This window comes from Rana temporaria, chromosome 1, assembly GCF_905171775.1.
Source record: "Rana temporaria chromosome 1, aRanTem1.1, whole genome shotgun sequence".
NCBI classification, from domain to species: Eukaryota; Metazoa; Chordata; class Amphibia; order Anura; family Ranidae; genus Rana; species Rana temporaria.
Window position 1 is genome coordinate 243,598,745 of NC_053489.1, and position 12,120 is coordinate 243,610,864.

Below are 12,120 nucleotides of genomic sequence, written 5' to 3' on the forward strand. Positions count from 1 at the left end.
ACGACGTAAATTCTCAGCGTCGGACGCGCGTAGGTTCGGGAATCTCGCGTACTTACCTCATTTGCATAGACGACGGGGAAAACGACGATGCGACACCTAGCGGCGGGAAAAAAAAATTACTTTTAAGATCTGACAGCGTAACAGCCTTACGCATGTCAGATCTAATGGTTATCTATGCGCAACTGATTCTAAGAATCAGTCGCATAGATACCCGGGGCCAGATGAGGAGTTACGACGGCGCTAATGGTGTTGCGCCGTCGTAACGCCTTTGAGAATCTGGCCCACTTGAGTTTTTTTTTTTACTAAAGTGTTACTAAACCCACAGCAGTAAAATCAGTGGGGCATATTCAGATAGAGATACGACGCCGTATCTCCTGATACGCCGTCGTATCTCTGAGTTCCGTCGGTCGGATCTATGCGCCTGATTCATAGAATCAGGTTCCGCATAGATCTCCCTAAGATCCGACAGGTGTAAGTGACTTACACTGTCGGATCTTAGGCTGCAATCTCACGCTGGCCGCTAGGTGGCGCTTCCGTTTGTATACGTGAGGAATATGCAAATGAGGAGTTACACAGATTCAGAAACGAACGACCGCCCGGCGTTCGGCTTTTTCCGGCGTATAGTTACCCCTGCTATATGCGGCGTATCCTATGTTAAGTATGGCCGTCGTTCCCGGGTCGAATTTTGCATTTTTTACGTCGTTTGCGTAAGTCGTTTGCGAATACGGATGGACGTAATTTACGTTCACGTCGAAACCAATGACGTCCTAGCGACGTCATTTGGAGCAATGCACGCTGGGAAATTTAGCGGACGGCGAATGTGCAGTTCGTTCGGCGCGGGGACGCGCCTGATTTAAATTGTACACGTCCCCTAGCCGCGGAATTTGAATTCCGCCGGGGGATTTACGATACCCCGCCGTAACTTTAGAGGCAAGTGCTTTCTGAATAAAGCACTTGCCTCAAAAACTTGCGGCGGCGTAACGTAAATCAGATCGGTGAGCGGATCTTTAGATCCGCGTAACCTATCTGAATCTGGCCCAGTGTGTATATGCAGTAAAGCATGCCGTTTAGACTCGCTGTGGAACCCAAGGGATTAATGATCTGTATTGTGTAAAAAGGTTGTTTGATCCTCCCTTTCTTCCGCAGTCTCCAAACCATCTCCCGATAGTAGAGTCTTGGGGGGCACTGTTTAGATCACTACATATAAAGTGGTCTTACGTACTAAAGCTGAAAATCACCTTATCACAGGCCACAATATGTTAGTTCCACTTTCAGCACCAACCATTATTACATATTGAGTACATACAATTTTTTTAATTCTTCAAATCTCAAAAGCCTAATTTCAGATTTACTTTTGTGTCAAATAGTTTGTTTGGTCCAAGCTGGCCCAAATAAACCATTTATTTTACGAATAGGTGGGCTCACTGTCAGCGCTGTATAAGCTATACAGCGTTAGTCAATATATGGCAATGCTGTGTTCCAGCAGCGAGTGGTATGTGGGACTTCCCGTCTTCTGTCGGAACAAAATCATGATCCTTGTATTTTATCAATAAATTCAATGTTTTCTCTGAATCAATTTATTGATATAAAATATAGGGCCTCCTGTGAATGGCTCAAGTCGAAGTCCCTGTACCACTGCCAAACACATCAATGTAGATATTGAATGTAACAGATCCTACATACGGTTTATACAGCGCTAACAGCAGATGCATCCCTTAGTAAAGGAAATAGTTTGGGCCAGCTTGGACGTCCAAGGCTTTGTGCGGTGATATCTGAATGATGCCTGCAGCTACAGGCATCATTCAGATATTACCGTCTTCAGCCGGCGATTCTCTGCAACATAATAATGATCATAGCGGCGGTTCCATCCGGTGCTTCTCCGGGCTCTCCCGTGCCATCGGGGGCCCGGAGAGCGAATCGGCCGGCGTTCGCTGGGAAAGCATAGAGATGACTGGTGACCAGATGTCTATGACCGTCGGAGGTCCGGGCGCAACGTTATGACGTCACGCCCAGTACCCGAAAGTAAACAAAGCCGCAATCGCGGCTGTCGGGATTAGATCTGTGAATTTTTTTCACTGATCTAATGCTTGTAAGCCTGAAGGAGAGATGTGAGGTCTTATTGACACCACATCTCTCCATAAAGAGGACCTGTCACAGTGATTCCTATTACAAGGGATGTTTACATTCCTTGTAATAGGAAACAAAAGTGATCAAAAAAAAAATATGTCAAATAAAGTGTTCAAATAAAAAAATGAAGTAAAATAAAATTACAATTTTTTTTTTTCAAAACGCCCCTGTCCCTGGTAGCTCGCGCTTAGAAGTGAACTGCAAGTCCCGCCCAAATATTTAAACGCCCTTCAAACCCCACATGTGAGGTATCGTCGCGTGCGCTAGAGCGCGTGCAACAATTCTAGCACTAGACCTCCTCTGTAACTCAAAAATAGTAACCTGTTAAAGCGTCGCCTATGGATATTTTTAAGTGGCGCCATTCCATGAGTGCGTGCAATATTAAAGTGTGACATGTTAGGTATCTATTTACTCGGCGTAACATCATATTTCACATTATACAAAAATTGGGCTAACTTTACGGTTTTGTTATTTTTTAATCCATGAAACCGTTTCTTTTCCCCAAAAAAGGCATTTGAACAATTATTGCGCAAATACCGTGCAAGAAAAAAAGTTGCAATGACCGCCATTTTATTCCCTAGGGTGTCTGCTAAAAAAATATATATAATGTTTGGGGGTTCTGATTAATTTTCTAGGGAAAAATTTTGATTTTTACATGAAGGAGAAAAGTGCCAAAACAGGCCGGGATGTCAAGTGGTTAAAGTGCAAGTAAACCCGGAGTTAGGCTTTAACAAATTATTTTGTTTAATCACTGCTCAATTAGCCTGAGTTTTCGATGATTTTACATAGAGCTAAGGCCAACTGTGAGGACCTGTGCAAAATTGGAGTACTAGCAGTATACACATTTATAGAACAATTTTTGTCACCTCCAGCTGCCATCCAAAGTATGTCATCATCACTACTGCCTAATGTGAGGTCACACATTTGAAGCCAGTTAAAGTTAAACTGTAGTACTGATTCAATGTGTTATCCTACAGGAGAAGATTACTGAAAAGTAATAAAGTTGCACTTAATTTGATCAGATATTTTAATAACTTAAATATGGCTTAGAATAAACATTTCAGCTCTGATTTTTTTTACAACAGGGATATTATAAAATGGTATTAGTGTTAATAAACAAGTCTAAAATGCAGAAAAACAGACAGTTTCATAAACGTCAAACATTTCCTTCATTAGGCAGCCCCAGTCAGTAGCAGCATAAATAGTTCACATTTCTTCAAGGACCAAGCACTGCTTTTAGTTTGTCTGATGCTTAATATCCAGAGGGAACTTGTGCAGGAGTTCCTGGACTTCACCTTGTAGAGACACAGGCCAAGCTTTAATTTCTCTAAGCAGGCACTCTGCCTTTTGGATCAGAACCTCCTGGCGGTACTGCAGGTCCACCAAAAGCTGCTTGTTTTCCTCCATCTTCTGCACTGTGCCCTGTATATTACTTCCAGCAAAGTCACATCTTTTCTGCTGCATTATATGATTGAACTCTTCTTCCGTGAGCCCCAGAGATGAAAAATTCATAGTCTCAATGTAAGAGGATGCAGAACACTAGATAGAAGAACAGCATGATTATTTTTCACACAGTAATGACAATTCACCTATACAACTCATATAGTAGCCTGTTTTAAAGTGGTTGTAAACCCTTACAATCCACTTTTTGCTAGGCTTACCTGAAGCTACCCAGGTTATCTCCTAAACCACGGTTTAGAAGATATCCCCTGTATCTGCATGTGCCGACGTCATCAGCACACGTAGCCCTTGCTTCAGTGAGTGTGCCGTTACCCACAGCTCTGGCTAATCACAGCACCGGAGCCCGCAATACCCGGAAGTAACTCCGGGAGCGATGTTGCCGGCCAGTGCTTTGTACGGGCACCGCAGCGGGGGTTTCAATCTCAGGCGAGTATTACATAATGAACAGTAAAAGTTAGCCCAATTTTTTCCATAATGTGAAAGATGATGTCACGCCAAGTAAATGGATACCAAACATGTCATGCTTTAAAATTTCGGAATGGCGACAAACTACGGTACTTAAAAATCTCCCTCTCTTGCTGCCCTCTGCTGCTGCCATAACCCTGGTATTTAAAGTCAAAAGTAATGACCTACATTTACAATTAGGCAGTCGGCAAGTGGTATTAAACCCAAAACCAAAAATGTAATATAGTGCAGCTTTTTAAGCATTAGATGTGGCTGCTTCCGTCTATGTAGACAAGGCAGAGTTTCGTTCTCACAGGGGAAGGGATGGCTTTTGTTTTCCTGCAAAGCAGTTACTAAAAATGTATCACTTCCCTTAATAAAAGCAGTACACATAGTAAACACAGACACTGGCTAGGCACACAGTTAACCCTGGATGTTTAACCCCTTCCCAGCCAGTTTCACTAGTACAGTGACAGTGCATATTTTTTAGCACTGATCATTATACTGGTGTCACTGGTTCCTGCAAAGTGTCAGTTAATGTCTGATTGTCCGCTGCAATATCGCAGTCCCGCTATAAGTCGCTGATCGCTGCCATTACTATTATTAAAAATAAATAAAAAGTCTATAAATATATCCCATAGTTTGCAGATGCTATAACATTTGCGTAAACCAATCATTATACGCTTATTGGGATTTTTTTTAACCAAAAACGTGTAGCAGAATACATATTGGTCTAAATTTATGAATACATTTTTTTTTCTTTTTTTTATTGGATGTGTTTAAAAACAAAGTAAAAAATTGATTTATTTTTTTCAAAATTGTCAGTCTATTTTTGTTTATAGCACAAAAAATAAAAAACGCAGTGGTGATCAAATACCACCAAACGAAAGCTCTATTTGTGGGGACGTGTCATGAAGAGGGGGTAAATCTTCTGGAGGTCAAGTGGTTAATCACTCATGCCAGTGCTAAATTGGAACTCCACCCAAAAGTGGAAGTTCTGCTTTAAGCACTCCTTAACCCCTTCTATGCCACATTTGGCATGTAATTTTTTTTGGAGGGGGGGGGGACTTGTTTTGACAGGTATCCCTCTCACACTTCCGCTAAGGCAGCCTAGGCGACACGTCACAGGTCCCAGAAGATTGCCAGGCCACTGAGAAGACGCAGCACAACTGGAGCATGCGCAGTTAGCTGGGTGCCCACTAGGGTTGTCACCTCATCCCTTTAAAACAGAACACATATGAATTACACAGGTTCTGAGGCTAATTTAAATTAGATAAGGCTCCACTTGAGTTTAATTACCACCTTAATCAGCCACAGAACCTGTGTAATTAATATGTGTTCTGTTTTAAAGGGATGAGGTGGCAACCTTAGTGCCCACACTTGTAATGCTGGTGCCGGAGAGAGGCAAGGGAGAGAACCGTGGGTTTGGGCGGTTGCGTCGCTAGATCCTGGCACAAGAGAATGTGTGTTTATTAAAAGTCAGCAGCTACACCTTTTGTAGCTACTGACTTTTATTAAACACAAAAACGTCTGGATCTCTGTGTTAGGCTGGATTCACACCTATGCAGTTTTAGTCCTTTTTGCAGATTTTCACTACAGTCCATTTACTACACATTCTGTAGTGCAAAATGCAAAAAGCACTAAAAATGCATAGGTGTAAATCCACCCTTAAGTGGTTTGTCTCATCCATCCACCCATATCTGTAGGTTGCACATGCGTATGTAAATGGTGTTCGCACTACACATGAGGTTTTAGCAAGATCAATAATTCTAGCACCGGCTTCCTGTGTAACTCTAGAATGGTAACCTGTAAATGCTTATAAAGTGTCACCTATGGAGATTTTTTAAGTACCGTAGTTTGGCGCCGTTCCAAGAGCGTTCGCAGTTTTAAAGTTTGACATTTTACCAAACAATTGGGTATTATATAGTGTTTTTCTGCATCAAAATCGTGTTTGAAAAACCGATGCGCAAACATCTTGAGATATAAAAATCTGCAACACCCACCATTTTATTCCGCCACTAAAAAATATATATAATATTCGAGTGTTCTAAGTCATTTTCTAAGAAATTTTGTAGCAAAATAAAACAAGTAGATTTTTAGACTTATATAAGATGTGTCAGAATAGGCCAGGGGCTGAAGTGGTTAAAAACTGTAAAATGTATTTAGGTAAACAAATTAGACCTGGACATTTAGGAAATGTATAAAAAGGGATGATTCCCTCCAGCAACTACTGTCAACATTGCTGGACCGCTTGGAAAAAATATAAGACACATAAAATAAACATAAATCAGATTGATTATTATCATTACAAATATTAATACCATTGAAATATCATAGTATGCCAACTTCAGAACAGCAGTTCTTTTATTCGAAATAGCTACATCCATTTATAAATGTCACAACCCATTTAAACTGAGAAAATCTATGACAGTGGGCATGTCACTATTCAATTTAAAGCCATTATGTTATTGTCTGTAGCCTTTGCAAATGACACAAGATTATCCCTTGGGAACAAGGAAAGGAGGTTCCATCTGTTCACAGGAAACCATATTTTAAATATTCTGTTAAAAATGTATCATGTAGCAAAGATGTTCCTGATATCTTGGAGCAGAGGGACAGGCGAGGGGCCCCCTGAGGTTCAACAATGCTGCCCTGTCAATGTTGCCCTGGAAATTATGCTGATCATGCTTTGTCTTTTAGCCCCTGAACAACTAAAACCACAAAGTCCTGTCTTTTTTTTATTATTCTTAAAAGAGAAGTGGAACACTGCCGATGGCTCAGTTTTTTCAGCTCCCAGAGAGGAGAGCTGTTGGCGGTCAATCAGCAGCTCTCCGCTCTAACCCCGCCATGCTTACTGAAGCGCTGAGCTGTGGAAGGGCGGAGTGCGGCCATCTGAACCTCTCAGCGGCACGCCGAGAGGCTAAGACAGGTGTCTGGACCGATTCCTTTGATGTCAGCAGAAAGCAGACTTCAGTCCACTGCTGAAAACAGGTCACAGGAGTGCAAAACGGATTGCACTCCTGTGACCCATAGGAGAAGCCCAGACAAACAAGCTCAGGCTAGACTTCTCGTTTAAGGATTTGCTACAGTATGTGATACATTTACTCACACTTGTAAGTCAGCCTGTGTACCAGCATGTGGTAAGGTAGAGCAGCAACTGCCAGACTACAGATGACCTCTCATCTTTGAGGCTCATGGTCTACAGCAGACATTTTCAACCAGGGTTCTGTGGAACCCCAGTGTTTCTCCAGAGGTTACTGGGGGTTTCTTGAGCTGTGACTGACTGACCCTCCATTCGATGGTGCTTGCATAGGTCCAGGCCCAATGCCAGTTGGCACAACCAGCTACATCAGTGGTTCTCAACCTGGGGGTCGAATGATGATTTGCCAGGGGTCACCAAATCCTGGCCCGTTTCTTAAGCCCACACCGCTCTCCCAGCCTTTCCTCGGCCACCCAGTTAGGCTGTTCCCAGAGCCCGCGGCCACCCACCCAGCCTCTTCACAGCCGCCCATTCAGTTCAGGGCATGGCTGGGGGGCAGTAGACTAGAGATCCGCTGACTGGTGAGGATTGTGAGGTGGGAGGGGCTGGAGGAGACCCCATCTCCTAATTTTAGCATAGGTGTCACTGCTGCGAGACACCACTGTAGTACGGGTTCCATGCTACGAAAATAATTTTACTGCTAGGGGTCCCCACAATTTGTGAAATGTTATCAAGGGGTCACGACACTAGAAAGGTTGAGAACCACTGAGCTACATAATGCCAATGATCTTTTTAGTGATCTGTAAAGGTGGCATTCTCCCCACTGACCATCAGTTTTGGGGCATTTTCCCAATGACCCCAAATTATTTTCTTTAGCAGGGATTCCCCCAAAAGCTGAAATTTATTTTAAGGGTTCTTTAGGGTAAGTAAAGTTGAATGAACTGGACCTCGAGGTGCTAAAGACAAGCCGCATGAAAGGGCCATGACCCTGTAGTGCAGAGGCCCCACCACAAAGTGCAGAAAGCGTCGAAAAGATGGGTACATGCAAGTAAGCATCCTCTAGGTCCACCTAGGCCAGAAGGTCTCCTTGATGCAGAGGCAATAATGGAAATTGTCAATTCATTCTGGAATTTTTGAACATGAATGTAAGCTTTTAAAGTAGAATTCCAGGCTCCTCAAAATTTGGGAACCTTGGCTTAAGTACTCCTTTTCCTCATTAAACCCGGCCTGTACTGGTCGCCTATGACAGTTCCCTGTTTCCCCTTCCTTACCCCGCCCCCCCCCCCCATTTCATTCTTTCTTCAACTCTTGGGGTCTTTAACCCCTTGTTTCCCTTCTCTTTTCTCTTAATTTGGGTTGTACTTAGAACAGGAAGCACACAATTCTGTATTCTTTGATTCACATTACAAGGTATTCCTCTTGGTCTTCCCATTCATTTGTTTACATGTTCTATTGTCTGGCCATATTCAGCACCTTGACATGTTTACCGTTCTGTGCAGTTTCCTTTCTGAGCCCCTGCGTGGGTGTATTTGGTGCTCACCCTGTTATATATTAAAAACCTAATAAAAAAAAAATTACTGAACAAGAAAATGGAACAGATCTTTCTTACACAGGTTGGTCCGCATAAATGTTAGGAGGGGTAAGGAAGTGTTTTTAAGACCAATTTTTATAAAGGCTGGAAATTCTACTTTAAGGTTTTGAGGTCCAAAAAATGGGCAAACATTCCCTTTGGGCTTGGGAACAGAGTAAAGGTTGATTTCAAAACCCCTGAAAGCATTCAGCAGCATGTACTGGAGCATTGACCCTTTGTTTCAAGAGACCAGAAAATGGAGATCGTTCAGGCAATGTGTAATGACTGGAAAATTTTGAACACCACCTTTTGAACCCAAACATAGGGAATGCAGGACTTTTAAGCATCCACAAAGGCCGATGGATGCCTCGGTCGTGTCACGTCACTTGTGAATTAAATATGGATTGGCTTGATCGCCCCCAAAGTCATCAGCCCGTGCAGTGCACGGGCTGATGACTTTGGGGGCGATCAAGCCAATCCTGCACTGCATGTTCACCCATCCACCTCAGAGCCTGTTATTGTAGTTAGACTGCTGGGACTTGTAGTTCTCCATCTTCTCCTGGGGCTCATGGAGAAGAAAAGAAAAGATGGGGAACTACAAGTCCCAGCAGGTTATAATATAAGGCTCCTAGGTGGATGGGTGTCCGGACATCCATCCACCTCAGAGCCTTATATTATAACCTGCTGGGGCTTGTAGTTCCCCATCTTCTCCTGGGCTCAGGTGCATGCCATCCACACCCATCAACCTCAGAGCCTTATTGTATGTATAACCTGCTGGACTTGTAGTTCTCCGTCGTCTCCTGGGGCTCAGGTGCATGCAATCCACCATCTATGGGACTACAAGTCCCAGCAGTGAGAAAAACTGGACAAAGATGGTGGATTGCATGCACCTGAGCCCCAGGAGAAGATGGAGAACTACAAGTCCCAACAGGTTAAAATATAAAGCTCAGAGGTGGATGGATGTCTGGACACCCATCCAACTCGGAGCCTTATATTATAACCTGCTGGGACATGTAGTTCCCCATCTTCTCCTGGGGCTCAGGTGCATGCAATACACCTTCTATGGGACTACAAGTCCCAGAACTGAGAGAAAACTGGACAAAGATGGTGGATAGCATGCACCTGAGCCCCAGGAAACAATGGAGAACTACAAGGAGGATGAGTGGTCATGCCTTTTTTTTTTTTAATGCTGGGACTTGTAGTAGTGTTGTACTTGTAAGAAGAAGAAGAAGAGGCTGGAGCCTGGAGGAGTGTGTCTGTCTGCCCTGCCACCCTGTGTTAGTCTGGGTTAGTCTGGGGGGGGTTGATTGCTGTGTCCATCACCCCCCTGCCATGTGTATAGTGTAGCACTGTAGCTGATCTGATTTGGGGGGGGGGGGGGTTGCAGAATGCAGATACGTGCTATTTACAGGGTGCTGATATGTGCTATTTACAGGGTGCAGAATGCAGATATGTGCTATTTACAGGGTGCAGAATGCAGATACATGCTATTTACAGGTGGGAACCCCTTCATTATGGAGGGAACCCCTCATTTCTAACAGTGTAATTTTTCAGTTTGTTTTGTGCCGATCTGTAAGGCTGCGCTATATACTTTGATGCTTGGGCTATATACTCTGTCCTGTGACGCTTAGGCTATATACTCTGTCCTGTGATGCTGAGCTGTATACTCCTGAAACTATGAGTGAAAGCAAGTGGAATACAGGGGACGGAGTAGGTGGATTATATAAGGGGTGTGGCTTACAAGAAGAGGGAGGGGCCACTGCTTGGCACACTTTGGGCCCCTTAGTACAAACTGAGCATTGTTTAACCACTTCCATACCAGGTACTTACGCAGCTTCCCGCCCAAGCCAATTTTCAGCTTTCAGCACTGTCGCACTTTGAATGGCAATTGCGCGGTCATGCTACACTGTACCCAAACAAAATTGGCGTCCTTTTTTCCCCACAAATAGAGCTTTCTTTTGGTGGTATTCAATCACCTCTGCGATTTTTTTTTTGCGCAACAACTAAAAATAGGCTGAAAATTTGGAAAAAAAATTATGTTTTTATTTTTTTCTGTTAATTTTTTTGTAAATAAGTTTTCTCTTTCAATTACGGGCACTGATATGGCGGCACTAATGGGCACCGATGAGATGGCACTGATGGACATCGATGAGGTAGTACTGACGGGCACAGATGAGGTGACACTGATTGGCGGCGCTGGTATGCGACACTGATGGGCACACATAGGCGGCACTGATGGGCACACATAGGCGGCACTGATGGGCACACATAGGCGGCACTGATGGGCACACATAGGCGGCACTGATGGGCACACATAGGCGGCACTGATGGGCACACATAGGCGGCACTGATGGGCACACATAGGCGGCACTGATGGGCACACATAGGCGGCACAGATGGGCACACATAGGCGGCACAGATGGATACTTATGGGTGGCACAGATGGGCACTGATAGGTGGGCACTGGGCATGGATGGGCACTGTGGGGTGGCACTGATGGACACTGGGGTGGCGCTGATGGACACTGGGGTGGCAGCACTGATTTGTGTCAGGTTGCCAGTCAGTGCCCATTTGTGGGCACTGACTGGCATCTTTTTTCTTTATGCTTTTTTTTTTTATTTTTTAGACTTTTTTTTTTTTTTCTGCCATTTTTTTTTTTTTGCCCACCCTGGTGCTCCAGGGTGGGCATCCCTGGTGGTCCAGTGTGGCGATCCGAGGGGGGGCTGCGCTGATAAACAATCAGCGCTAACCCCCCCTGTCAGGAGAGCCGCCGATCGGCTATCCTCTACTCGCGTCTGTCAGACGCGAGTGAGGAAGAGCCATCGACGGCTCTTCCTGTTTACATCGTGATCAGCCGTGGTTGGACACGGCTGATCACGTGGTAAAGAGTCTCCGCCGGAGGCTCTTTACCGAGATCGGAGATGCAGGGTGTCAGACTGACACCCCGCATCACCGATCGCCGCGATGCGCGCCCCCACGGGCGTGCGCGGCATGAAATCCTGCAGGACGTTCTAGAACGTCCTGTCAGGATTTCATAACCACTTCCCGGACGTAAATCGGCCATAGGCCGGGCGGGAAGTGGTTAAATGAGTGTTGTTGCAGACTGTGTCCATCCCTTTATGACTACAGTGTACCCATCTCATCTTCTGATGGCTCCTTCCAGCAGGCTAATACTTCATGTCACAAAGCTCAAATCATCTCACCACTGGTTTCTTGAACATGACAAGGAGGTCACTGTACTCCAATGGCCTCCACACTCACCAGATCTCAATCCAATAGAGCACCTTTAAGATGTGGTAGAACAGGAGATCGTATCATGGATGTGCAGCCAACAAATCTGCAGCAACTGCGTGATGCCATCATGTCAATATGGACCAAAATCTCTGAGGAATGTTTCCAACACCTTGTTGAATCTATGCCACAAAGAATTAGGGCAGTTCTGAAGGAAAAAGTGGGTCCAACCCGGTACTAGCAATGTGTACCTAATAGAGTGGCCAGTGAGTGTATAGTACTTAAACATTGTATATTAATAAATGGG

General features: G+C 44.5%; 1 protein-coding gene across 2 annotated transcripts in view; it reads right to left on the minus strand.

Annotated features, from left to right (window-relative positions):
• Nucleotides 1–3,136: 3,136 nt before the first annotated feature.
• The window catches only part of LOC120939869 (rab5 GDP/GTP exchange factor-like), a 35,971-nt gene continuing 26,987 nt past the window's right edge, over nucleotides 3,137–12,120 (minus strand). For both annotated transcript variants that reach the window (XM_040352278.1, XM_040352287.1), the window contains exon 9: nucleotides 3,137–3,666. In XM_040352278.1, coding sequence (XP_040208212.1) covers nucleotides 3,364–3,666 — 303 coding nt within the window. In that variant the 3' untranslated portion in view covers nucleotides 3,137–3,363. The remainder of the gene's footprint in view (nucleotides 3,667–12,120) is intronic.